The 27,593-nt window shown below is 41.8% G+C and overlaps 1 protein-coding gene across 2 annotated transcripts in view; it reads left to right on the forward strand.

The window, feature by feature from the left end:
* The window catches only part of pde8a (phosphodiesterase 8A), a 266,783-nt gene that overhangs the window by 157,907 nt on the left and 81,283 nt on the right, over positions 1 to 27,593 (forward strand). For both annotated transcript variants that reach the window (XM_065012412.1, XM_065012413.1), the window contains 4 exons: positions 9,021 to 9,077; positions 17,748 to 17,802; positions 19,934 to 20,022; positions 25,197 to 25,275. In XM_065012412.1, coding sequence (XP_064868484.1) covers positions 9,021 to 9,077; positions 17,748 to 17,802; positions 19,934 to 20,022; positions 25,197 to 25,275 — 280 coding nt within the window. The remainder of the gene's footprint in view (positions 1 to 9,020; positions 9,078 to 17,747; positions 17,803 to 19,933; positions 20,023 to 25,196; positions 25,276 to 27,593) is intronic.

Consider the following 27,593-nt stretch of genomic DNA (forward strand, 5'->3'; position numbering starts at 1 on the left):
AGGTTAGGTATATGCTGGTATGTTATATCAATGTACGTTATATCAGTAGGTTAGGTATATGCTGGTAGGTTAGTTACCTTGTTATATCAGTAGGTTAGGTATATGCTGGTATGTTATATCAGTAGGTTAGGTATATGCTGGTATTGTTATATCAGTAGGTTAGGTATATGCTGGTATGTTATATCAGTAGGTTAGGTATATGCTGGTGTTATATCAGTAGGTTAGGTATATGCTGGTGTTATATCAGTAGGTTAGGTATATGCTGGTACATTATATCAGTAGGTTAGGTATATGCTGGTACATTATATCAGTAGGTTAGGTATATGCTGGTACATTATATCAGTAGGTTAGGTATATGCTGGTACATTATATCAGTAGGTTAGGTATATGCTGGTACGTTACCTTGTTATATCAGTAGGTTAGGTATATGCTGGTACATTATATCGGTAGGTTAGGTATATGCTGGTACGTTACCTTGTTATATCAGTAGGTTAGGTATATGCTGGTACGTTACCTTGTTATATCAGTAGGTTAGGTATATGCTGGTACGTTACCTTGTTATATCAGTAGGTTAGGTATATGCTGGTATGTTATATCAGTAGGTTAGGTATATGCTGGTACATTATATCAGTAGGTTAGGTATATGCTGGTATGTTATATCAGTAGGTTAGGTATATGCTGGTACGTTATATCAGTAGGTTAGGTATATGCTGGTATGTTATATCAGTAGGTTAGGTATATGCTAGTACGTTACCTTGTTATATCAGTAAGTTAGGTATATTTTGGTAGGTTATCTTGTTATATCAATAGGTTAGGTATATGCTGGAACATTATATCAGTAGGTTAGGTATATGCTGGTACGTTACCTTGTTATATCAGTAGGTTAGGTATATGCTGGTACGTTATATCAGTAGGTTAGGTATATGCTGGTACATTCTATCAGTAGGTTAGGTATATGCTGGTACATTATATCAGTGGGTTAGGTATATGCTGGTATATCAGTAGGTTAGGTATATGCTGGTACGTTATATCAGTAGGTTAGGTATATGCTGGTACGTTACCTTGTTATATCAGTAGGTTAGGTATATGCTGGTACGTTACCTTGTTATATCAGTAGGTTAGGTATATGCTGGTACGTTACCTTGTTATATCAGTAGGTTAGGTATATGCTGGTACATTATATCAGTAGGTTAGGTATATGCTGGTACGTTACCTTGTTATATCAGTAGGTTAGGTATATGCTGGTACATTATATCAGTAGGTTAGGTATATGCTGGTACATTATATCAGTAGGTTAGGTATATGCTGGTACAATATATCAGTAGGTTAGGCATATGCTGGTACGTTATATCAGTAGGTTAGGTATATGCTGGTACATTATATCAGTAGGTTAGGTATATGCTGGTACGTTACCTTGTTATATCAGTAGGTTAGGTATATGCTAGTACGTTACCTTGTTATATCAGTGGGTTAGGTATATGCTAGTACGTTACCTTGTTATATCAGTAGGTTAGGTATATGCTAGTACATTATATCAGTAGGTTAGGTATATGCTGGTACGTTACCTTGTTATATCAGTAGGTTAGGTATATGCTGGTACATTATATCAGTAGGTTAGGTATATGCTGGTACATTATATCAGTAGGTTAGGTATATGCTGGTACGTTACCTAGTTATATCAGTAGGTTAGGTATATGCTGGTATGTTATATCAGTAGGTTAGGTATATGCTGGTACATTACCTTGTTATATCAGTAGGTTAGGTATATGCTGGTACGTTACCTTGTTATATCAGTAGGTTAGGTATATGCTGGTATGTTATATCAATAGTATATCAGTAGGTTAGGTATATGCTGGTATGTTATATCAGTTGGTTAGGTATATGCTGGTACATTACCTTGTTATATCAGTAGGTTAGGTATATGCTGGTACATTACCTTGTTATATTAGTAGGTTAGGTATATGCTGGTACATTACCTTGTTATATCAGTAGGTTAGGTATATGCTGGTACATTACCTTGTTATATCAGTAGGTTAGGTATATGCTGGTACGTTATATCAGTAGGTTAGGTATATGCTGGTACGTTATATCAGTAGGTTAGGTATATGCTGGTACATTATATCAGTAGGTTAGGTATATGCTGGTACGTTATATCAGTAGGTTAGGTATATGCTAGTACGTTACCTTGTTATATCAGTAGGTTAGGTATATGCTGGTACATTATATCAGTAGGTTAGGTATATGCTGGTACGGTATATCAGTAGGTTAGGTATATGCTGGTACGTTATATCAGTAGGTTAGGTATATGCTGGTACATTCTATCAGTAGGTTAGGTATATGCTGGTACGTTACCTTGTTATATCAGTAGGTTAGGTATATGCTGGTACATCACCTTGTTATATCAGTAGGTTAGGTATATGCTGGTACATCACCTTGTTATATCAGTAGGTTAGGTATATGCTGGTACGTTATATCAGTAGTATATCAGTAGGTTAGGTATATGTTGGTACATTATATCAGTAGGTTAGGTATATGCTGGTACGTTATATCAGTAGTTTGCTGGTATGTTACTATGCTGGTATGTTACTATGCTGGTGTGTTACTATGCTGGTGTGTTACTATGCTGGTGTGTTACTATGCTGGTGTGTTACTATGCTAGTGTGTTACTATGCTGGTATGTTACTATGCTGGTATGTTACTATGCTGGTATGTTACTATGCTGGTGTGTTACTATGCTGGTGTGTTACTATGCTGGTATGTTACTATGCTGGTGTGTTACTATGCTGGTTGGTTACTATGCTGGTGTGTTACTATGCTGGTGTGTTACTATGCTGGTATGTTACTATGCTGGTACGTTATATCAGTAGGTTAGGTATATGCTGGTACATTATATCAGTAGGTTAGGTATATGCTGGTATGTTATATCAGTAGGTTAGGTATATGCTGGTATGTTATATCAGTAGGTTAGGTGTATGCTGGTATGTTATATCAGTAGGTTAGGTATATGCTGGTATGTTATATCAGTAGGTTAGGTATATGCTGGTATGTTATATCAGTAGGTTAGGTATATGCTGGTATGTTATATCAGTAGGTTAGGTATATGCTGGTACGTTACCTTGTTATATCAGCAGGTTAGGTATATGCTGGTACGTTATATCAGTAGGTTAGGTATATGCTGGTACATTATATCAGTAGGTTAGGTATATGCTGGTACATTATATCAGTAGGTTAGGTATATGCTGGTACATTATATCAGTAGGTTAGGTATATGCTGGTACGTTACCTTGTTATATCAGTAGGTTAGGTATATGCTGGTACATTATATCGGTAGGTTAGGTATATGCTGGTACGTTACCTTGTTATATCAGTAGGTTAGGTATATGCTGGTACGTTACCTTGTTATATCAGTAGGTTAGGTATATGCTGGTATGTTATATCAGTAGGTTAGGTATATGCTGGTACGTTATATCAGTAGGTTAGGTATATGCTGGTATGTTATATCAGTAGGTTAGGTATATGCTGGTACGTTACCTTGTTATATCAGTAGGTTAGGTATATGCTAGTACGTTACCTTGTTATATCAGTAGGTTAGGTATATTCTGGTACGGTACCTTGTTATATCAATAGGTTAGGTATATGCTGGAACATTATATCAGTAGGTTAGGTATATGCTGGTACGTTACCTTGTTATATCAGTAGGTTAGGTATATGCTGGTACGTTATATCAGTAGGTTAGGTATATGCTGGTACATTCTATCAGTAGGTTAGGTATATGCTGGTACATTATATCAGTGGGTTAGGTATATGCTGGTACGTTACCTTGTTATATCAGTAGGTTAGGTATATGCTGGTACGTTACCTTGTTATATCAGTAGGTTAGGTATATGCTGGTACGTTACCTTGTTATATCAGTAGGTTAGGTATATGCTGGTACGTTACCTTGTTATATCAGTAGGTTAGGTATATGCTGGTACATTATATCAGTAGGTTAGGTATATGCTGGTACAATATATCAGTAGGTTAGGCATATGCTGGTACGTTATATCAGTAGGTTAGGTATATGCTGGTACGTTACCTTGTTATATCAGTAGGTTAGGTATATGCTAGTACGTTACCTTGTTATATCAGTGGGTTAGGTATATGCTAGTACGTTACCTTGTTATATCAGTAGGTTAGGTATATGCTAGTACATTATATCAGTAGGTTAGGTATATGCTGGTACGTTACCTTGTTATATCAGTAGGTTAGGTATATGCTGGTACATTATATCAGTAGGTTAGGTATATGCTGGTACATTATATCAGTAGGTTAGGTATATGCTGGTACGTTACCTAGTTATATCAGTAGGTTAGGTATATGCTGGTACGTTATATCAGTAGGTTAGGTATATGCTGGTATGTTATATCAGTAGGTTAGGTATATGCTGGTACATTACCTTGTTATATCAGTAGGTTAGGTATATGCTGGTACGTTACCTTGTTATATCAGTAGGTTAGGTATATGCTGGTATGTTATATCAATAGTATATCAGTAGGTTAGGTATATGCTGGTATGTTATATCAGTTGGTTAGGTATATGCTGGGACATTACCTTGTTATATCAGTAGGTTAGGTATATGCTGGTACATTACCTTGTTATATCAGTTGGTTAGGTATATGCTGGGACATTACCTTGTTATATCAGTAGGTTAGGTATATGCTGGTACATTACCTTGTTATATCAGTAGGTTAGGTATATGCTGGTACATTACCTTGTTATATCAGTAGGTTAGGTATATGCTGGTACGTTATATCAGTAGGTTAGGTATATGCTGGTACATTATATCAGTAGGTTAGGTATATGCTGGTACGTTATATCAGTAGGTTAGGTATATGCTAGTACGTTACCTTGTTATATCAGTAGGTTAGGTATATGCTGGTACATTATATCAGTAGGTTAGGTATATGCTGGTACGTTATATCAGTAGGTTAGGTATATGCTGGTACGTTACCTTGTTATATCAGTAGGTTAGGTATATGCTGGTACATTATATCAGTAGGTTAGGTATATGCTGGTACGGTATATCAGTAGGTTAGGTATATGCTGGTACGTTATATCAGTAGGTTAGGTATATGCTGGTACATTCTATCAGTAGGTTAGGTATATGCTGGTACGTTACCTTGTTATATCAGTAGGTTAGGTATATGCTGGTACATCACCTTGTTATATCAGTAGGTTAGGTATATGCTGGTACGTTATATCAGTAGTATATCAGTAGGTTAGGTATATGCTGGTACATTATATCAGTAGGTTAGGTATATGCTGGTACGTTATATCAGTAGTTTGCTGGTATGTTACTATGCTGGTATGTTACTATGCTGGTGTGTTACTATGCTGGTGTGTTACTATGCTGGTGTGTTACTATGCTGGTGTGTTACTATGCTGGTGTGTTACTATGCTAGTGTGTTACTATGCTGGTATGTTACTATGCTGGTGTGTTACTATGCTGGTGTGTTACTATGCTGGTGTGTTACTATGCTGGTATGTTACTATGCTGGTGTGTTACTATGCTGGTTGGTTACTATGCTGGTGTGTTACTATGCTGGTATGTTACTATGCTGGTGTGTTACTATGCTGGTTAGTTACTATGCTGGTGTGTTACTATGCTGGTGTGTTACTATGCTGGTGTGTTACTATGCTGGTGTGTTACTATGCTGGTGTGTTACTATGCTGGTGTGTTACTATGCTGGTGTGTTACTATGCTGGTGTGTTACTATGCTGGTTGGTTACTATGCTGGTGTGTTACTATGCTGGTGTGTTACTATGCTGGTATGTTACTATGCTGGTTGGTTACTATGCTGGTGTGTTACTATGTTGGTGTGTTACTATGCTGGTGTGTTACTATGTTGGTGTGTTACTATGCTGTTGTGTTACTATGCTGGTGTGTTACTATGCTGGTGTGTTACTATGCTGGTGTGTTACTATGCTGTGTGTTACTATGCTGGTTGGTTACTATGCTGCTGTGTTACTATGCTGGTATGTTACTATGCTGGTGTGTTACTATGCTGGTGTGTTACTATGCTGGTGTGTTACTATGCTGGTTGGTTACTATGCTGGTGTGTTACTATGCTGGTATGTTACTATGCTGGTGTGTTACTATGCTGGTGTGTTACTATGCTGGTATGTTACTATGCTGGTATGTTACTATGCTGGTATGTTACTATGCTGGTTGGTTACTATGCTGGTATGTTACTATGCTGGTTGGTTACAATGCTGGTGTGTTACTATGCTGGTGTGTTACTATGCTGGTATGTTACTATGCTGGTATGTTACTATGCTGGTGTGTTACTATGCTGGTTGGTTACTATGCTGGTATGTTACTATGCTGGTATGTTACTATGCTGGTGTGTTACTATGCTGGTTGGTTACTATGCTGGTATGTTACTATGCTGGTATGTTACTATGCTGGTGTGTTACTATGCTGGTTGGTTACTATGCTGGTGTGTTACTATGCTGGTGTGTTACTATGCTGGTGTGTTACTATGCTGGTATGTTACTATGCTGGTGTGTTACTATGCTGGTGTGCTACTATGCTGGTGTGTTACTATGCTGGTGTGTCACTATGCTGGTATGTTTTTATGCTGGTATGTTACTATGCTGGTGTGTTACTATGCAGGTGTGTTACTATGTTGGTATGTTACTATGCTGGTGTGTTACTATGCTGGTGTGTTACTATGCTGGTATGTTACTATGCTGGTGTGTTACTATGCTGGTGTGTTACTATGCTGGTGTGTTACTATGCTGGTGTGTTACTATGCTAGTGTGTTACTATGCTGGTATGTTACTATGCTGGTATGTTACTATGCTGGTATGTTACTATGCTGGTGTGTTACTATGCAGGTGTGTTACTATGTTGGTATGTTACTATGCTGGTATGTTACTATGCTGGTTGGTTACTATGCAGGTGTGTTACTATGTTGGTATGTTACTATGCAGGTGTGTTACTATGTTGGTATGTTACTATGCAGGTGTGTTACTATGCTGGTGTGTTACTATGCAGGTGTGTTACTATGTTGGTATGTTACTATGCTGGTGTGTTACTATGCAGGTGTGTTACTATGTTGGTATGTTACTATGCTGGTGTGTTACTATGCAGGTGTGTTACTATGTTGGTATGTTACTATGCAGGTGTGTTACTATGCAGGTGTGTTACTATGCAGGTGTGTTACTATGTTGGTATGTTACTATGCTGGTGTGTTACTATGCAGGTGTGTTACTATGTTGGTATGTTACTATGCTGGTGTGTTACTATGCAGGTGTGTTACTATGTTGGTATGTTACTATGCAGGTGTGTTACTATGTTGGTATGTTACTATGCTGGTGTGTTACTATGCTGGTGTGTCACTATGCTGGTATGTTACTATGCTGGTATGTTACTATGCTGGTGTGTTACTATGCAGGTGTGTTACTATGTTGGTATGTTACTATGCTGGTGTGTTACTATGCTGGTGTGTCACTATGCTGGTATGTTTTTATGCTGGTATGTTACTATGCTGGTGTGTTACTATGCAGGTGTGTTACTATGTTGGTATGTTACTATGCTGGTGTGTCACTATGCTGGTATGTTACTATGCTGGTATGTTACTATGCTGGTGTGTTACTATGCAGGTGTGTTACTATGTTGGTATGTTACTATGCTGGTGTGTTAGTATGTTGGTTGGTTACTTTAGTATTAACTAATAAAATCCTTTATTTGACCAGCTTGTCCCATTGAGATCAAAATACCTATTTTTCAAGGAAGGCCTGGTCACAATACACTGTGCTAGACAATACTGTGTTATGCTGTTTCCACACACAGAGAGAAATGCAGCATCCTAATACAGCATCCTAATGTAGCATCCTGATGCAGAATCCTAATGCAGACAATACTGTGTTATGCTGTTTCCACACACAGAGAGAAATGCAGCATCCTAATACAGCATCCTAATGTAGCATCCTGATGCAGAATCCTAATGCAGACAATACTGTGTTATGCTGTTTCCACACACAGAGAGAAATGCAGCATCCTTGTGCAGCATCCTGATGCAGAATCCTAATGACGCATCCTGATGCAGCATCCTGATGCAGAATCCTAATGCAGCATCCTAATGCAGAATCCTAATGCAGCATCCTGATGCAGAATCCTAATGCCGCATCCTGATGCAGAATCCTAATGCAGCATCCTGATGCAGCATCCCGATGCAGCATCCTAATTCAGCATCCTGATGCAGCATCCCGATGCAGGATTCTAATGCAGCATCCTGATGCAGCATCCTAATGCAGCATCCTGATGCAGCATCCTTCCTGACTGGATGGGTTTACCAAATTGGAACGATGGGTTTTCTAGTTTCTGCGGTGTGCCTGTCCTCAGACCTCAGTCCCCTGCTACCTGGTGAAGTCAGGTCCCTTCTCAACGAGCAACAACTCTTCCCCCTCCTCCCCCCTCCACACACCACTCTATCTTTAGCCCGGGCCCAAACCAAAAACAAGTTTACAAACATTAATTGACTCCGGCCGTAGCCTGTATGTTAACCTTATTCATCTTGGCCAGTCTATAGGTTCAGTGTACACGCAGGGCTCTCTATGGAGAACTAAAGCTTCTTTATGGTGACTGGCTGAAGAGAAACCACAGTCAGATGACCACGACTGCTACACTGCATTCTTTCACTGGGCCAAGATCTGCTCGTGGAGCTGCACCACAGGGCCTAGGCCTGTTCATGGAGCTGCACCACAGGGCCTAGGACTGCTCACAGAGCTGCACCAGTCCTGCACACAGAGCTTTGGTCTGGGAGAATCAGAGCTGCACCACAGGGTCTAGTCCTGCTCATGGAGCTGCACCACAGGGCCTAGGCCTGCTCACGGAGCTGTACCAATCCTGCACACAGAGCTTTGGTCTTGGAGAATCAGACCTGCACTAGGTCTAGGCCTGCTCCATTGATTTGATGGCTCTTTGGTATGTTTTCTAGCTAAATGATAAATATGTGTCTTTGTTTTCCCTTCAGGTCGATCAGGGCGTTGACCTCTTCAGAAAACACTGTGATAGTCGCTGTAGTAAAAAGGTATGTTCCCTCCGCTCCCTCCTTTCTTTATGTCCTGATAGTCTCCATCTATATACCAGTCACTATGATCATAGTCTCCATCTATATACCAGTCACTATGATCATAGTCTCCATCTATATACCAGTCACTGAGTGTAGTCTCCATCTATATACCAGTCACTATGATCATAGTCTCCATCTATATACCAGTCACTATGAGTGTAGTCTCCATCTATATACCAGTCACTATGAGTGTAGTCTCCATCTATATACCAGTCAGTATGAGTGTAGTCTCCATCTATATACCAGTCACTATGAGTGTAGTCTCCATCTATATACCACTCACTATGATCATAGTCTCCATCTATATACCAGTCACTATGATCATAGTCTCCATCTATATACCAGTCACTATGATCATAGTCTCCATCTATATACCAGTCACTGAGTGTAGTCTCCATCTATATACCAGTCACTGAGTGTAGTCTCCATCTATATACCAGTCACTATGATCATAGTCTCCATCTATATACCAGTCACTATGATCATAGTCTCCATCTATATACCAGTCACTGAGTGTAGTCTCCATCTATATACCAGTCACTGAGTGTAGTCTCCATCTATATACCAGTCAGTATTGATCATAGTCTCCATCTATATACCAGTCACTATGAGTGTAGTCTCCATCTATATACCAGTCACTATGATCATAGTCTCCATCTATATACCAGTCAGTATTGATCATAGTCTCCATCTATATACCAGTCACTATGAGTGTAGTCTCCATCTATATACCAGTCACTATGAATATAGTCTCCATCTATATACCAGTCACTGAGTGTAGTCTCCATCTATATACCAGTCAGTCTCCATTGATCCAGTATCTATATACCAGTCACTCTCCATCTATATACCAGTCACTGAGTGTAGTCTCCATCTATATACCAGTCACTGTCAGTGCAGTCTCCATCTATATACCAGTCACTGAGTGTAGTCTCCATCTATATACCAGTCAGTATTGATCATAGTCTCCATCTATATACCAGTCACTATGAGTGTAGTCTCCATCTATATACCAGTCAGTATGAGCATAGTCTCCATCTATATACCAGTCACTGAGTGTAGTCTCCATCTATATACCAGTCACTATGATCATAGTCTCCATCTATATACCAGTCACTATGAGTGTAGTCTCCATTTATATACCAGTCACTATGAGTGTAGTCTCCATCTATATACCAGTCACTATGATCATAGTCTCCATCTATATACCAGTCAGTATTGATCATAGTCTCCATCTATATACCAGTCAGTATGATCATAGTCTCCATCTATATACCAGTCACTGAGTGTAGTCTCCATCTATATACCAGTCACTGAGTGTAGTCTCCATCTATATACCAGTCACTATGATCATAGTCTCCATCTATATACCAGTCAGTATGAGTGTAGTCTCCATCTATATACCAGTCACTATGAGTGTAGTCTCCATCTATATACCAGTCACTATGATCATAGTCTCCATCTATATACCAGTCACTATGATCATAGTCTCCATCTATATACCAGTCACTGAGTGTAGTCTCCATCTATATACCAGTCACTATGATCATAGTCTCCATCTATATACCAGTCACTATGATCATAGTCTCCATCTATATACCAGTCACTATGATCATAGTCTCCATCTATATACCAGTCACTGAGTGTAGTCTCCATCTATATACCAGTCACTATGATCATAGTCTCCATCTATATACCAGTCACTATGATCATAGTCTCCATCTATATACCAGTCAGTATTGATCATAGTCTCCATCTATATACCAGTCACTATGATCATAGTCTCCATCTATATACCAGTCAGTATTGATCATAGTCTCCATCTATATACCAGTGACTATGATCATAGTCTCCATCTATATACCAGTCACTATGATCATAGTCTCCATCTATATACCAGTCACTGAGTGTAGTCTCCATCTATATACCAGTCACTGAGTCATAGTCTCCATCTATATACCAGTCACTATGATCATAGTCTCCATCTATATACCAGTCACTATGATCATAGTCTCCATCTATATACCAGTCACTGAGTGTAGTCTCCATCTATATACCAGTCACTGAGTGTAGTCTCCATCTATATACCAGTCAGTATTGATCATAGTCTCCATCTATATACCAGTCACTATGAGTGTAGTCTCCATCTATATACCAGTCACTATGATCATAGTCTCCATCTATATACCAGTCAGTATTGATCATAGTCTCCATCTATATACCAGTCACTATGATCATAGTCTCCATCTATATACCAGTCACTGAGTGTAGTCTCCATCTATATACCAGTCACTGAGTGTAGTCTCCATCTATATACCAGTCACTATGATCATAGTCTCCATCTATATACCAGTCACTATGATCATAGTCTCCATCTATATACCAGTCACTGAGTGTAGTCTCCATCTATATACCAGTCACTGAGTGTAGTCTCCATCTATATACCAGTCAGTATTGATCATAGTCTCCATCTATATACCAGTCACTATGAGTGTAGTCTCCATCTATATACCAGTCACTATGATCATAGTCTCCATCTATATACCAGTCAGTATTGATCATAGTCTCCATCTATATACCAGTCACTATGATCATAGTCTCCATCTATATACCAGTCACTGAGTGTAGTCTCCATCTATATACCAGTCAGTATTGATCATAGTCTCCATCTATATACCAGTCACTATGAGTGTAGTGTCCATCTATATACCAGTCACTATGAATATAGTCTCCATCTATATACCAGTCACTGAGTGTAGTCTCCATCTATATACCAGTCAGTATTGATCATAGTCTCCATCTATATACCAGTCACTATGAGTGTAGTCTCCATTTATATACCAGTCACTATGAGTGTAGTCTCCATCTATATACCAGTCACTATGATCATAGTCTCCATCTATATACCAGTCAGTATTGATCATAGTCTCCATCTATATACCAGTCAGTATGATCATAGTCTCCATCTATATACCAGTCACTGAGTGTAGTCTCCATCTATATACCAGTCACCGAGTGTAGTCTCCATCTATATACCAGTCACTATGATCATAGTCTCCATCTATATACCAGTCAGTATGAGTGTAGTCTCCATCTATATACCAGTCACTATGAGTGTAGTCTCCATCTATATACCAGTCACTATGATCATAGTCTCCATCTATATACCAGTCACTATGATCATAGTCTCCATCTATATACCAGTCACTGAGTGTAGTCTCCATCTATATACCAGTCACTATGATCATAGTCTCCATCTATATACCAGTCACTATGATCATAGTCTCCATCTATATACCAGTCAGTATTGATCATAGTCTCCATCTATATACCAGTCACTGAGTGTAGTCTCCATCTATATACCAGTCACTATGATCATAGTCTCCATCTATATACCAGTCACTATGATCATAGTCTCCATCTATATACCAGTCAGTATTGATCATAGTCTCCATCTATATACCAGTCACTATGATCATAGTCTCCATCTATATACCAGTCAGTATTGATCATAGTCTCCATCTATATACCAGTGACTATGATCATAGTCTCCATCTATATACCAGTCACTATGATCATAGTCTCCATCTATATACCAGTCACTGAGTGTAGTCTCCATCTATATACCAGTCACTGAGTGTAGTCTCCATCTATATACCAGTCACTATGATCATAGTCTCCATCTATATACCAGTCACTATGATCATAGTCTCCATCTATATACCAGTCACTGAGTGTAGTCTCCATCTATATACCAGTCACTGAGTGTAGTCTCCATCTATATACCAGTCAGTATTGATCATAGTCTCCATCTATATACCAGTCACTATGAGTGTAGTCTCCATCTATATACCAGTCACTATGATCATAGTCTCCATCTATATACCAGTCAGTATTGATCATAGTCTCCATCTATATACCAGTCACTATGATCATAGTCTCCATCTATATACCAGTCACTGAGTGTAGTCTCCATCTATATACCAGTCAGTATTGATCATAGTCTCCATCTATATACCAGTCACTATGAGTGTAGTGTCCATCTATATACCAGTCACTATGAATATAGTCTCCATCTATATACCAGTCACTGAGTGTAGTCTCCATCTATATACCAGTCACTGAGTGTAGTCTCCATCTATATACCAGTCACTGAGTGTAGTCTCCATCTATATACCAGTCAGTATTGATCATAGTCTCCATCTATATACCAGTCACTATGAGTGTAGTCTCCATCTATATACCAGTCACTATGATCATAGTCTCCATCTATATACCAGTCACTATGAGTGTAGTCTCCATCTATATACCAGTCACTATGAGTGTAGTCTCCATCTATATACCAGTCAGTATGAGTGTAGTCTCCATCTATATACCAGTCACTATGAGTGTAGTCTCCATCTATATACCAGTCACTATGATCATAGTCTCCATCTATATACCAGTCACTATGATCATAGTCTCCATCTATATACCAGTCACTATGATCATAGTCTCCATCTATATACCAGTCACTGAGTGTAGTCTCCATCTATATACCAGTCACTGAGTGTAGTCTCCATCTATATACCAGTCACTATGATCATAGTCTCCATCTATATACCAGTCACTATGATCATAGTCTCCATCTATATACCAGTCACTGAGTGTAGTCTCCATCTATATACCAGTCACTGAGTGTAGTCTCCATCTATATACCAGTCAGTATTGATCATAGTCTCCATCTATATACCAGTCACTATGAGTGTAGTCTCCATCTATATACCAGTCACTATGATCATAGTCTCCATCTATATACCAGTCAGTATTGATCATAGTCTCCATCTATATACCAGTCACTATGAGTGTAGTCTCCATCTATATACCAGTCACTATGATCATAGTCTCCATCTATATACCAGTCACTGAGTGTAGTCTCCATCTATATACCAGTCAGTATTGATCATAGTCTCCATCTATATACCAGTCACTATGAGTGTAGTCTCCATCTATATACCAGTCACTATGAATATAGTCTCCATCTATATACCAGTCACTGAGTGTAGTCTCCATCTATATACCAGTCACTGAGTGCAGTCTCCATCTATATACCAGTCACTGAGTGTAGTCTCCATCTATATACCAGTCAGTATTGATCATAGTCTCCATCTATATACCAGTCACTATGAGTGTAGTCTCCATCTATATACCAGTCAGTATGAGCATAGTCTCCATCTATATACCAGTCACTGAGTGTAGTCTCCATCTATATACCAGTCAGTATTGATCATAGTCTCCATCTATATACCAGTCACTATGAGTGTAGTCTCCATCTATATACCAGTCACTATGAGTGTAGTCTCCATCTATATACCAGTCACTATGATCATAGTCTCCATCTATATACCAGTCAGTATTGATCATAGTCTCCATCTATATACCAGTCAGTATGATCATAGTCTCCATCTATATACCAGTCACTGAGTGTAGTCTCCATCTATATACCAGTCACCGAGTGTAGTCTCCATCTATATACCAGTCACTATGATCATAGTCTCCATCTATATACCAGTCACTATGATCATAGTCTCCATCTATATACCAGTCAGTATGAGTGTAGTCTCCATCTATATACCAGTCACTATGAGTGTAGTCTCCATCTATATACCAGTCACTATGATCATAGTCTCCATCTATATACCAGTCACTATGATCATAGTCTCCATCTATGATCATAGTCTCCATCTATATACCAGTCACTGAGTGTAGTCTCCATCTATATACCAGTCACTATGATCATAGTCTCCATCTATATACCAGTCACTATGATCATAGTCTCCATCTATATACCAGTCAGTATTGATCATAGTCTCCATCTATATACCAGTCACTGAGTGTAGTCTCCATCTATATACCAGTCACTATGATCATAGTCTCCATCTATATACCAGTCACTATGATCATAGTCTCCATCTATATACCAGTCAGTATTGATCATAGTCTCCATCTATATACCAGTCAGTATGAGTGTAGTCTCCATCTATATACCAGTCACTATGAGTGTAGTCTCCATCTATATACCAGTCACTATGATCATAGTCTCCATCTATATACCAGTCACTATGGTCATAGTCTCCATCTATATACCAGTCACTGAGTGTAGTCTCCATCTATATACCAGTCACTATGATCATAGTCTCCATCTATATACCAGTCACTATGATCATAGTCTCCATCTATATACCAGTCAGTATTGATCATAGTCTCCATCTATATACCAGTCACTGAGTGTAGTCTCCATCTATATACCAGTCACTATGATCATAGTCTCCATCTATATACCAGTCACTATGATCATAGTCTCCATCTATATATCAGTCAGTATTGATCATAGTCTCCATCTATATACCAGTCACTATGAGTGTAGTCTCCATCTATATACCAGTCACTATGATCATAGTCTCCATCTATATACCAGTCAGTATTGATCATAGTCTCCATCTATATACCAGTCACTATGAGTGTAGTCTCCATCTATATACCAGTCACTATGATCATAGTCTCCATCTATATACCAGTCACTGAGTGTAGTCTCCATCTATATACCAGTCAGTATTGATCATAGTCTCCATCTATATACCAGTCACTATGAGTGTAGTCTCCATCTATATACCAGTCACTATGAATATAGTCTCCATCTATATACCAGTCACTGAGTGTAGTCTCCATCTATATACCAGTCACTGAGTGCAGTCTCCATCTATATACCAGTCACTGAGTGTAGTCTCCATCTATATACCAGTCAGTATTGATCATAGTCTCCATCTATATACCAGTCACTATGAGTGTAGTCTCCATCTATATACCAGTCAGTATGAGCATAGTCTCCATCTATATACCAGTCACTGAGTGTAGTCTCCATCTATATACCAGTCAGTATTGATCATAGTCTCCATCTATATACCAGTCACTATGAGTGTAGTCTCCATCTATATACCAGTCACTATGATCATAGTCTCCATCTATATACCAGTCAGTATTGATCATAGTCTCCATCTATATACCAGTCAGTATGATCATAGTCTCCATCTATATACCAGTCACTGAGTGTAGTCTCCATCTATATACCAGTCACCGAGTGTAGTCTCCATCTATATACCAGTCACTATGATCATAGTCTCCATCTATATACCAGTCACTATGATCATAGTCTCCATCTATATACCAGTCAGTATGAGTGTAGTCTCCATCTATATACCAGTCACTATGATCATAGTCTCCATCTATATACCAGTCACTATGATCATAGTCTCCATCTATATACCAGTCACTGAGTGTAGTCTCCATCTATATACCAGTCACTATGATCATAGTCTCCATCTATATACCAGTCACTATGATCATAGTCTCCATCTATATACCAGTCAGTATTGATCATAGTCTCCATCTATATACCAGTCACTGAGTGTAGTCTCCATCTATATACCAGTCACTATGATCATAGTCTCCATCTATATACCAGTCACTATGATCATAGTCTCCATCTATATACCAGTCAGTATTGATCATAGTCTCCATCTATATACCAGTCACTATGATCATAGTCTCCATCTATATACCAGTCAGTATTGATCATAGTCTCCATCTATATACCAGTGACTATGATCATAGTCTCCATCTATATACCAGTCACTATGATCATAGTCTCCATCTATATACCAGTCACTGAGTGTAGTCTCCATCTATATACCAGTCACTGAGTGTAGTCTCCATCTATATACCAGTCACTATGATCATAGTCTCCATCTATATACCAGTCACTATGATCATAGTCTCCATCTATATACCAGTCACTATGATCATAGTCTCCATCTATATACCAGTCACTGAGTGTAGTCTCCATCTATATACCAGTCACTGAGTGTAGTCTCCATCTATATACCAGTCAGTATTGATCATAGTCTCCATCTATATACCAGTCACTATGAGTGTAGTCTCCATCTATATACCAGTCACTATGATCATAGTCTCCATCTATATACCAGTCAGTATTGATCATAGTCTCCATCTATATACCAGTCACTATGATCATAGTCTCCATCTATATACCAGTCACTGAGTGTAGTCTCCATCTATATACCAGTCAGTATTGATCATAGTCTCCATCTATATACCAGTCACTATGAGTGTAGTGTCCATCTATATACCAGTCACTATGAATATAGTCTCCATCTATATACCAGTCACTGAGTGTAGTCTCCATCTATATACCAGTCACTGAGTGTAGTCTCCATCTATATACCAGTCACTGAGTGTAGTCTCCATCTATATACCAGTCAGTATTGATCATAGTCTCCATCTATATACCAGTCACTATGAGTGTAGTCTCCATCTATATACCAGTCACTATGATCATAGTCTCCATCTATATACCAGTCACTATGAGTGTAGTCTCCATCTATATACCAGTCACTATGAGTGTAGTCTCCATCTATATACCAGTCACTATGATCATAGTCTCCATCTATATACCAGTCAGTATTCGTTGTCTGGAACTTGTCTACACAGAACTTTTGTTCTAGCGAAGTTTTGTTGAAACATTTTTATCTGAATGGTTTTGTTTGATCTTTTTGGTGTTTGCTGTTGTAGGCCGGACAGGGAGGAGGCCTCGGTGATGCCCCTTATCAAATCTGGCTTTAATAGGGTGAGTGAAACACACACACACACACAATCATCACCGAAGTCATCCCCCCCACCACACACAGTCATCCCCCCCACCACACACAGTCATCCCCCCACCACACACAGTCATCCCCCCACCACACACACAGTCATCCCTCCACCACACACACAGTCATCCCTCCCACCACACACAGTCATCCCCCAACACACACAGTCATCCCTCCCACCACACACAGTCATCCCCCCACCACACACAGTCATCCCCCCATCCACACACAGTCATCCCCCACCACACACAGTCATCCCCCCACCACACACACAGTCATCCCCCCAACACACAGTCATCCCCCCACCACACACTCATATAGGTTCTGGCCTATAGTAGTACCACTATATATGGAATAGGGCTCTGGTCTATAGTAGTACCACTATATAGGGAATAGGGCTCTGGTCTATAGTAGTACCACTATATAGGGAATAGGGCTCTGGTCTATAGTAGTACCACTATATAGGGAATAGGGCTCTGGTCTATAGTAGTACCACTATATAGGGAATAGAGCTCTGGTCTATAGTAGTACCACTATATAGGGAATAGAGCTCTGGTCTATAGTAGTACCACTATATAGGGAATAGAGCTCTGGTCTATAGTAGTACCACTATATAGGGAATATTGCTCTGGTCTATAGTAGTACCACTATATAGGGAATAGGGCTCTGGTCTATAGTAGTACCACTATATAGGGAATAGGGCTCTGGTCTATAGTAGTACCACTATATAAGGAATAGGGCTCTGATCTATAGTAGTACCACTATATAGGGAATATGGCCCTGGTCTATAGTAGTACCACTATATAGGGAATAGGGCACTGGTCTATAGTAGTACCACTATATAGGGAATAGGGCTCTGGTCTATAGTAGTGCACTATATAGGGAATAGGGCTCTGGTCTATAGTAGTACCACTATATAGGGAATAGGGCTCTGGTCTATAGTAGTACCACTATATTGGGAATAGGGCACTGGTCTATAGTAGTACCACTATATAGGGAATAGGGCTCTGGTCTATAGTAGTGCACTATATAGGGAATAGGGCTCTGGTCTATAGTAGTACCACTATATAGGGAATAGGGCTCTGGTCTATAGTAGTGCACTATATAGGGAATAGGGCTCTAGGCTCTAATAGCACCCTATTCCCTATGGGCCCTGGTCTATACACAGCACCCTATTCCCTCTGGGCCCTGGTCTATAAACAGCACCCTATTCCCTATGGGCCCTGGTCTACAAACAGCACCCTATTCCCTATGGGCCCTGGTCTATACACAGCAACCTATTCCCTATGGGCCCTGGTCTATACACAGCACCCTATTCCCTATGGGCCCTGGTCTATACACAGCACCCTATTCCCTATGGGCCCTGGTCTATACACAGCACCCTATTCCCTATGGGCCCTGGTCTATACACAGCACCCTATTCCCTCTGGGCCCTGGTCTATAAACAGCACCCTATTCCCTATGGGCCCTGGTCTATACACAGCACCCTATTCCCTATGGGCCCTGGTCTATACACAGCACCCTATTCCCTATGGGCCCTGGTCTATACACAGCACCCTATTCCCTATGGGCCCTGGTCTATACACAGCACCCTATTCCCTATGGGCCCTGGTCTATACACAGCACTCTATTCCCTATGGGCCCTGGTCTATACACAGCACCCTATTCCCTATGGGCCCTGGTCTATACACAGCAACCTATTCCCTATGGGCCCTGGTCTATACACAGCACCCTATTCCCTATGGACCCTGGTCTATACACAGCACCCTATTCCCTCTGGGCCCTGGTCTATACACAGCACCCTATTTCCTATGGACCCTGGTCTATACACAGCACCCTATTCCCTATGGGCCCTGGTCAATAAACAGCACCCTATTCCCTATGGGCCCTGGTCTATACACAGCAACCTATTCCCTCTGGGCCCTGGTCTATAAACAGCATCCTATTCCCTATGGGCCCTGGTCTATAAACAGCACCCTATTCCCTATGGGCCCTGGTCTATACACAGCACCCTATTCCCTATGGGCCCTGGTCCAAAAAAATTGTGCACTATTTGGATGCAGACGGATAACCACGGTGTTTAACCTCTGACCTCTAACTCTATAGAGATATGTGGAGAACGCTAACATGATGGCCTGTTACAATGAGCTGCTGCAGCTGGAGCGTGGAGAAGTTCTGGCTCAGTTCAAACTGAGGTGAGACACACACACACACACAATCACACAACACACACACAGACACACACACAATCACACACACAATCACACACACACACACACACACACACACACAGACACACACACACACACACACACAATCACACACACAATCACACACACACACACAATCACACACACACACAATCACAATCACACACACAATCACACACACATAATCACACACACACACAATCTCTCACACACACACACACACACACACACACACACATACACACAATCACAATCACACACACAATCACACACACATAATCAGACACACAATCACACACACACACACACACAATCACACACACAATCACACACACATAATCACACACACACACAATCACACACACACACACACACAATCACACACACACACATGCAGAAGTAAGGGCACAGTTCAAACTGAGGTGAATAATAAAGGCATAGTTTGGAGTTTTGTCATTGAGGCCCTTTATCGACTTCCCCAGAGTCAGATTAATTCACGGATACCATTTTAATGTCGCTGCGAGCAGTTTGGCGGAAGTTGCTAACTAGCGTTAGCGCAATGACTGGAAGTCTATGGGAACAGCTAGCATTGCCAAAGTCCCCAACTATCCGTTTACCAGCTAAGGGCTGGGGAGGCAGAGGAGCTTGACAGACAACTACATAGGTCATGGTGAACAGTTAGTTTCAGCCTCAGTTCTTCAAGGAAACACAGTGAGACCGTTCACATAATATGCAAGTATCTCATCTATCTGAGCTGTGTCTCACCAAGCATCTCATCTATCTGAGCTGTCTCACCAAGTATCTCATCTATCTGAGCTGTGTCTCACCAAGTATCTCATCTATCTGAGCTGTGTCTCACCAAGTATCTCATCTATCTGAGCTGTGTCTCACCAAGCATCTCATCTATCTGAGCTGTGTCTCATCAAGTATCTCATCTATGTGAGTTGTGTCTCACCAAGTATCTCATCTATCTGAGCTGTGTCTCACCAAGTATCTCATCTATCTGAGCTGTGTCTCACCAAGCATCTCATCTATCTGAGTTGTGTCTCATCAAGTATCTCATCTATCTGAGCTGTGTCTCACCAAGTATCTCATCTATCTGAGCTGTGTCTCACCAAGTATCTCATCTATCTGAGCTGTGTCTCACCAAGCATCTCATCTATCTGAGCTGTGTCTCATCAAGTATCTCATCTATGTGAGCTGTGTCTCACCAAGTATCTCATCTATCTGAGCTGTGTCTCACCAAGTATCTCATCTATCTGAGCTGTGTCTCACCAAGCATCTCATCTATCTGAGCTGTGTCTCACCAAGTATCTCATCTATCTGAGCTGTGTCTCACCAAGCATCTCATCTATCTGAGCGTTGTCTCACCAAGTATCTCATCTATCTGAGCTGTGTCTCACCAAGCATCTCATCTATCTGAGCGTTGTCTCACCAAGTATCTCATCTATCTGAGTTGTGTCTCACCAAGCATCTCATCTATCTGAGTTGTGTCTCACCAAGCATCTCATCTATGTGAGCTGTGTCTCACCAAGCATCTCATCTATGTGAGCTGTGTCTCACCAAGCATCTCATCTGTCTGAGCTGTGTCTCACCAAGCATCTCATCTATGTGAGCTGTGTCCCACCAAGCATCTCATCTATGTGAGCTGTGTCTCACCAAGTATCTCATCTATCTGAGCTGTGTCTCACCAAGTATCTCATCTATGTGAGCTGTGTCCCACCAAGCATCTCATCTATCTGAGCTGTGTCCCACCAAGCATCTCATCTGTGTGAGCTTTGTCTCACCAAGTATCTCATCTATCTGAGCTGTGTCTCACCAAGTATCTCATCTATCTGAGCTGTGTCTCACCAAGTATCTCATCTATGTGAGCTGTGTCCCACCAAGCATCTCATCTATCTGAGCTGTGTCTCACCAAGTATCTCATCTATCTGAGCTGTGTCTCACCAAGTATCTCATCTATCTGAGCTGTGTCTCACCAAGCATCTCATCTATCTGAGCTGTGTCTCATCAAGTATCTCATCTATGTGAGCTGTGTCTCACCAAGTATCTCATCTATCTGAGCTGTGTCTCACCAAGTATCTCATCTATCTGAGCTGTGTCTCACCAAGTATCTCATCTATCTGCTGTGTCTCACCAAGTATCTCATCTATCTGAGCTGTGTCTCACCAAGCATCTCATCTATCTGAGCGTTGTCTCACCAAGCATCTCATCTATCTGAGCTGTGTCTCACCAAGCATCTCATCTATCTGAGCGTTGTCTCACCAAGTATCTCATCTATCTGAGTTGTGTCTCACCAAGCATCTCATCTATGTGAGCTGTGTCTCACCAAGCATCTCATCTATGTGAGCTGTGTCTCACCAAGCATCTCATCTATGTGAGCTGTGTCTCACCAAGCATCTCATCTATCTGAGCTGTGTCTCACCAAGCATCTCATCTATGTGAGCTGTGTCCCACCAAGCATCTCATCTATGTGAGCTGTGTCTCACCAAGTATCTCATCTATCTGAGCTGTGTCTCACCAAGTATCTCATCTATCTGAGCTGTGTCTCACCAAGTATCTCATCTATCTGAGCTGTGTCTCACCAAGTATCTCATCTATCTGAGCTGTGTCTCACCAAGTATCTCATCTATCTGAGCTGTGTCTCACCAAGTATCTCATCTATCTGAGCTGTGTCTCACCAAGTATCTCATCTATCTGAGTTGTCTCACTAAGCATCTCATGTATGTGAGCTGTGTCTCACCAAGCATCTCATCTATCTGAGTTGTGTCTCACCAAGCATCTCATCTATGTGAGCTGTGTCTCACCAAGCATCTCATGTATGTGAGCTGTGTCTCACCAAGCATCTCATCTATGTGAGCTGTGTCTCACCAAGCATCTCATCTATGTGAGCTGTGTCTCACCAAGCATCTCATCTATCTGAGCTGTGTCTCACCAAGCATCTCATCTATCTGAGTTGTCTCACTAAGCATCTCATGTATGTGAGCTGTGTCTCACCAAGCATCTCATCTATCTGAGTTGTGTCTCACCAAGCATCTCATCTATGTGAGCTGTGTCTCACCAAGCATCTCATCTATCTGAGTTGTCTCACTAAGCATCTCATGTATGTGAGCTGTGTCTCACCAAGCATCTCATCTATCTGAGCTGTGTCTCACCAAGCATCTCATCTATGTGAGCTGTGTCTCACCAAGCATCTCATCTAGTGTCCAAAGTATAACCAGCTCATAAAGAAGACACATACCCATAGCTGCTTTGTGTGATGTGTTGTCTCTACCTTTTCCCCCTTTGTGCTGTTGTCTGTTAGCCCAGTAATGTTTCTACCATGTTTTGCTGCTACCATGTTGTGTTGCTACCATGTTGTGCTGCTGCCATGTTGTGTTGCTACCATGTTGTGTTGCTACCATGTTGGTGTTATGTTGTGTTGCTACCATGTTGTTGTTATGTTGTGTTGCTACCATGTTGTGCTGCTACCATGTTGTTGTTATGTTGTGCTGCTACCATGTTGTGGTGCTACCATGTTGTTATGTTGTGTTGCTACCATGTTGTGCTGCTGCCATGTTGTGTTGCTACCATGTTGTGCTGCTGCCATGTTGTTGTGTTGCTACCATGCTGTTGCCATGTTGTTGCCATGTTGTGTTGTGTTGCTACCATGTTGTGTTGCTACCATGTTGTTGTTATGTTGTGTTGCTACCATGTTGTTGCCATGTTGTTCTGCTACCATGTTGTGTTGCTACCATGTTGTTGTTATGTTGTTCTGCTACCATGTTGTGCTGCTACCATGTTGTGTTGCTACCATGTTGTGCTGCTACCATGTTGTGATGCTACCATGTTGTTGTTATGTTGTGCTGCTACCATGTTGTGTTGCTACCGTGTTGTTGTTATGTTGTGCTGCTGCCATGTTGTTGTTATGTTGTGATGCTACCATGTTGTGCTTCTGCCATGTTGTTATGCTACCATGTTGTTGTTATGTTGTGTTGCTACCATGTTGTTGTTATGTTGTGTTGCTACCATGTTGTGCTGCTGCCATGTTGTGTTGCTACCATGTTGTTGGTATGTTGTGTTGCTACTATACTGTGTTGTGATGTGTTGCTACTATACTGTGTTGTGATGTGTTGCTACCATGTTGTTGTTATGTTGTGTTGCTACTATACTGTGTTGTGATGTGTTGTGCTGCTGCCATGTTGTTGTTATGTTGTGTTGCTACTATACTGTGTTGTGATGTGTTGCTACCATGTTGTTGTTATGTTGTGTTGCTACTATACTGTGTTGTGATGTGTTGCTACCATGTTGTTGTTATGTTGTGTTGCTACTATTCTGTGTTGTGATGTGTTGCTACTATGTTGTTGTTATGTTGTGCTGCTACCATGTTGTGATGCTACCATGTTGTTGTTATGTTGTGTTGCTACTATACTGTGTTGTGATGTGTTGCTCTCTTGCTAAGTTGTTGTCTTTAGGTCTCTCTTTATGTCGTGTTGTTTTGTCTCTCTTGTTGTGATGTGTGTTTTGTCCTATATTTATATTGTATTTATGTTTAATCCCAGGACCTCGTCCACGCAGGAGGTATTTTGCCTTTTGGTAGGCCGTCATTGTAAATAAGTATTTGTTCTTAGCTGACTTGCCTAGTTAAATAAAAAATCCACTCAATGCTGGCCCCAAATCCTGTAATAATGGTGGAGTGTGATTAGAAATGAAAAAAGTATAATGTTCTTTCTACAGCTATGTACTGTACACAAGTCTAAATGTAGCTCTACATTCATAGGTGCATTCAGAGGTGCATTTCAACATTTTCAATCTCCCTTCCTCCCTATCTCCCTCCCTCCCTCTCTCTCCTTCCTTCCCTATCTCTCCCTCCCTCCCAATCTCTCTTCCCTCCCTCCCTATCCCTCCCTCCCTCCCTCTCGCCCCTCCCCCCCTCCCTCTCTCCCCCTCCCTCCCTCCTTCTCCCTCTCCCTCCCGTCTTCTCCCTCCCCCATCTCCCTCCTCTCCCTCCCTCCCTCCCTCCCTCCCTCCCTCCCTCTCGCCCTCCCTCCCTCCCTCCCTCCCTCCCTCCCTCTCCCCTCCCTCCCTCCTTCTCCCTCTCCCTCCCGTCTTCTCCCTCCCCCATCTCCCTCCTCCCCTTCTCCATCCCTGCTCTCCCTCCCCCTCCCTCTCTTTCCTAGGGCGTGTAATGCTATCTTCACAGCATTGGAGCAGAGTCAGGAGGCCATAGAGATCACCAATGAGGATCAAGTCATTCAGGTGGGTTTTCATTCGTTTCCATTAGTTTTACTAAAGAATGGTCTGTTGTTTATTCTCAACCAAACAGTGTACAGATGGAAGCACTAAGGTAGGGGTGGGGGAACGTTTTGGCTCGAGGGCCACATTGGGATTTTCAATTTGCAGGGTCAGAAAAAGGGCAGCTACAGACACAGCTAGAGACACAGTTAGAGACACAGCTACAGACACTGCAGCAGACACAGCAACAGACACAGCAAGAGACACAGCTACAGCCACAGCTACAGGCACAGCCACAGACACAGACACAGCAACCGACACAACAACAGACACCGCAGCAGACACAGCAACAGACACAGCTAGAGACACAGCAACAGCCACAGCTACAGGCACAGACACAGACACAGCAACCGACACAGCAACAGACACAGACACGGCAACAGACACGGTTAGAGACACAGCTACAGACACAGCTACAGACACAGCTACAGACACAGCAACAGATACCACAGCAGACACAGCAACAGACACCACAGCAGACACAGCAACAGCTAGAGAGACAGCTACAGACAGAGCTAGAGACACAGCTAGAGACACGGCTACAGACAGAGACACAGCTAGAGAGACAGCTAGAGACACAGCTAGAGACACAGCTAGAGAGACAGCTACATCTAGAGAGACAGCTACAGCCAGAGACACAGCTACAGCTAGAGACACAGCTACAGCTAGAGACACAGCTAGAGCTAGAGACACAGCTAGAGCTAGAGACACAGCTACAGCTAGAGAGACGGCTACAGCTAGAGAGACGGCTACAGCTAGAGAGACAGCTACAGCTAGAGACACAGCTACAGCTACAGACAGAGACACAGCTAGAGACACAGCTACAGCTAGAGAGACAGCTACAGCTAGAGACACAGCTACAGCTAGAGACACAGCTACAGCTAGAGACACAGCTACAGCTAGAGACACAGCTACAGCTAGAGAGACGGCTACAGCTAGAGAGACGGCTACAGCTAGAGAGACGGCTACAGCTAGAGAGACAGCTACAGCTAGAGACACAGCTACAGCTACAGACAGAGACACAGCTAGAGACACAGCTACATCTAGAGAGACGGCTACAGCTAGAGACACAGCTACAGCTAGAGAGACGGCTACAGCTACAGACACAGCTACAGCTAGAGAGACAGCTACAGCTAGAGACACAGCTACAGCTAGAGAGACAGCTAGAGACACAGCTACAGCTAGAGACACAGCTACAGCTAGAGACACAGCTACAGCTAGAGAGACGCCTAGAGACACAGCTACAGCTAGAGACACAGCTACAGCTAGAGACACAGCTACAGCTAGAGACACAGCTACAGCTAGAGACACAGCTACAGCTAGAGAGACAGCTACAGCTAGAGAGACAGCTACAGCTAGAGACACAGCTACAGCTAGAGAGACAGCTACAGCTAGAGACACAGCTACAGCTAGAGAGACAGCTACAGCTAGAGAGACGGCTAGAGACACAGCTACAGCTAGAGAGACAGCTAGAGACACAGCTACAGCTAGAGAGACGGCTAGAGACACAGCTACAGCTAGAGACACAGCTACAGCTAGAGACACAGCTAGAGACACAGCTACAGCTAGAGAGACAGCTACAGCTAGAGAGACGGCTAGAGACACAGCTACAGCTAGAGAGACAGCTAGAGACACAGCTACAGCTAGAGAGACAGCTACAGTTAGAGAGACGGCTAGAGACACAGCTACAGCTAGAGACACAGCTACAGCTAGAGAGACAGCTACAGCTAGAGACACAGCTACAGCTAGAGACACAGCTACAGCTAGAGAGACAGCTACAGCTAGAGACACAGCTACAGCTAGAGAGACAGCTACAGCTAGAGACACAGCTACAGCTAGAGAGACGGCTAGAGACACAGCTACAGCTAGAGAGACAGCTAGAGACAGAGACACAGCTACAGCTAGAGAGACGGCTAGAGACACAGCTACAGCTAGAGACACAGCTACAGCTAGAGACACAGCTACAGCTAGAGAGACGGCTAGAGACACAGCTACAGCTAGAGAGACAGCTAGAGACACAGCTACAGCTAGAGACACAGCTACAGCTAGAGAGACAGCTACAGCTAGAGAGACGGCTAGAGACACAGCTACAGCTAGAGAGACAGCTAGAGACAGAGACACAGCTACAGCTAGAGAGACGGCTAGAGACACAGCTACAGCTAGAGACACAGCTACAGCTAGAGAGACGGCTAGAGACACAGCTACAGCTAGAGAGACAGCTAGAGACACAGCTACAGCTAGAGACACAGCTACAGTTAGAGACACAGCTAGAGACACAGCTA

This window comes from Oncorhynchus nerka, linkage group LG27 (genome assembly GCF_034236695.1).
Source record: "Oncorhynchus nerka isolate Pitt River linkage group LG27, Oner_Uvic_2.0, whole genome shotgun sequence".
NCBI lineage: Eukaryota > Metazoa > Chordata > Actinopteri > Salmoniformes > Salmonidae > Oncorhynchus > Oncorhynchus nerka.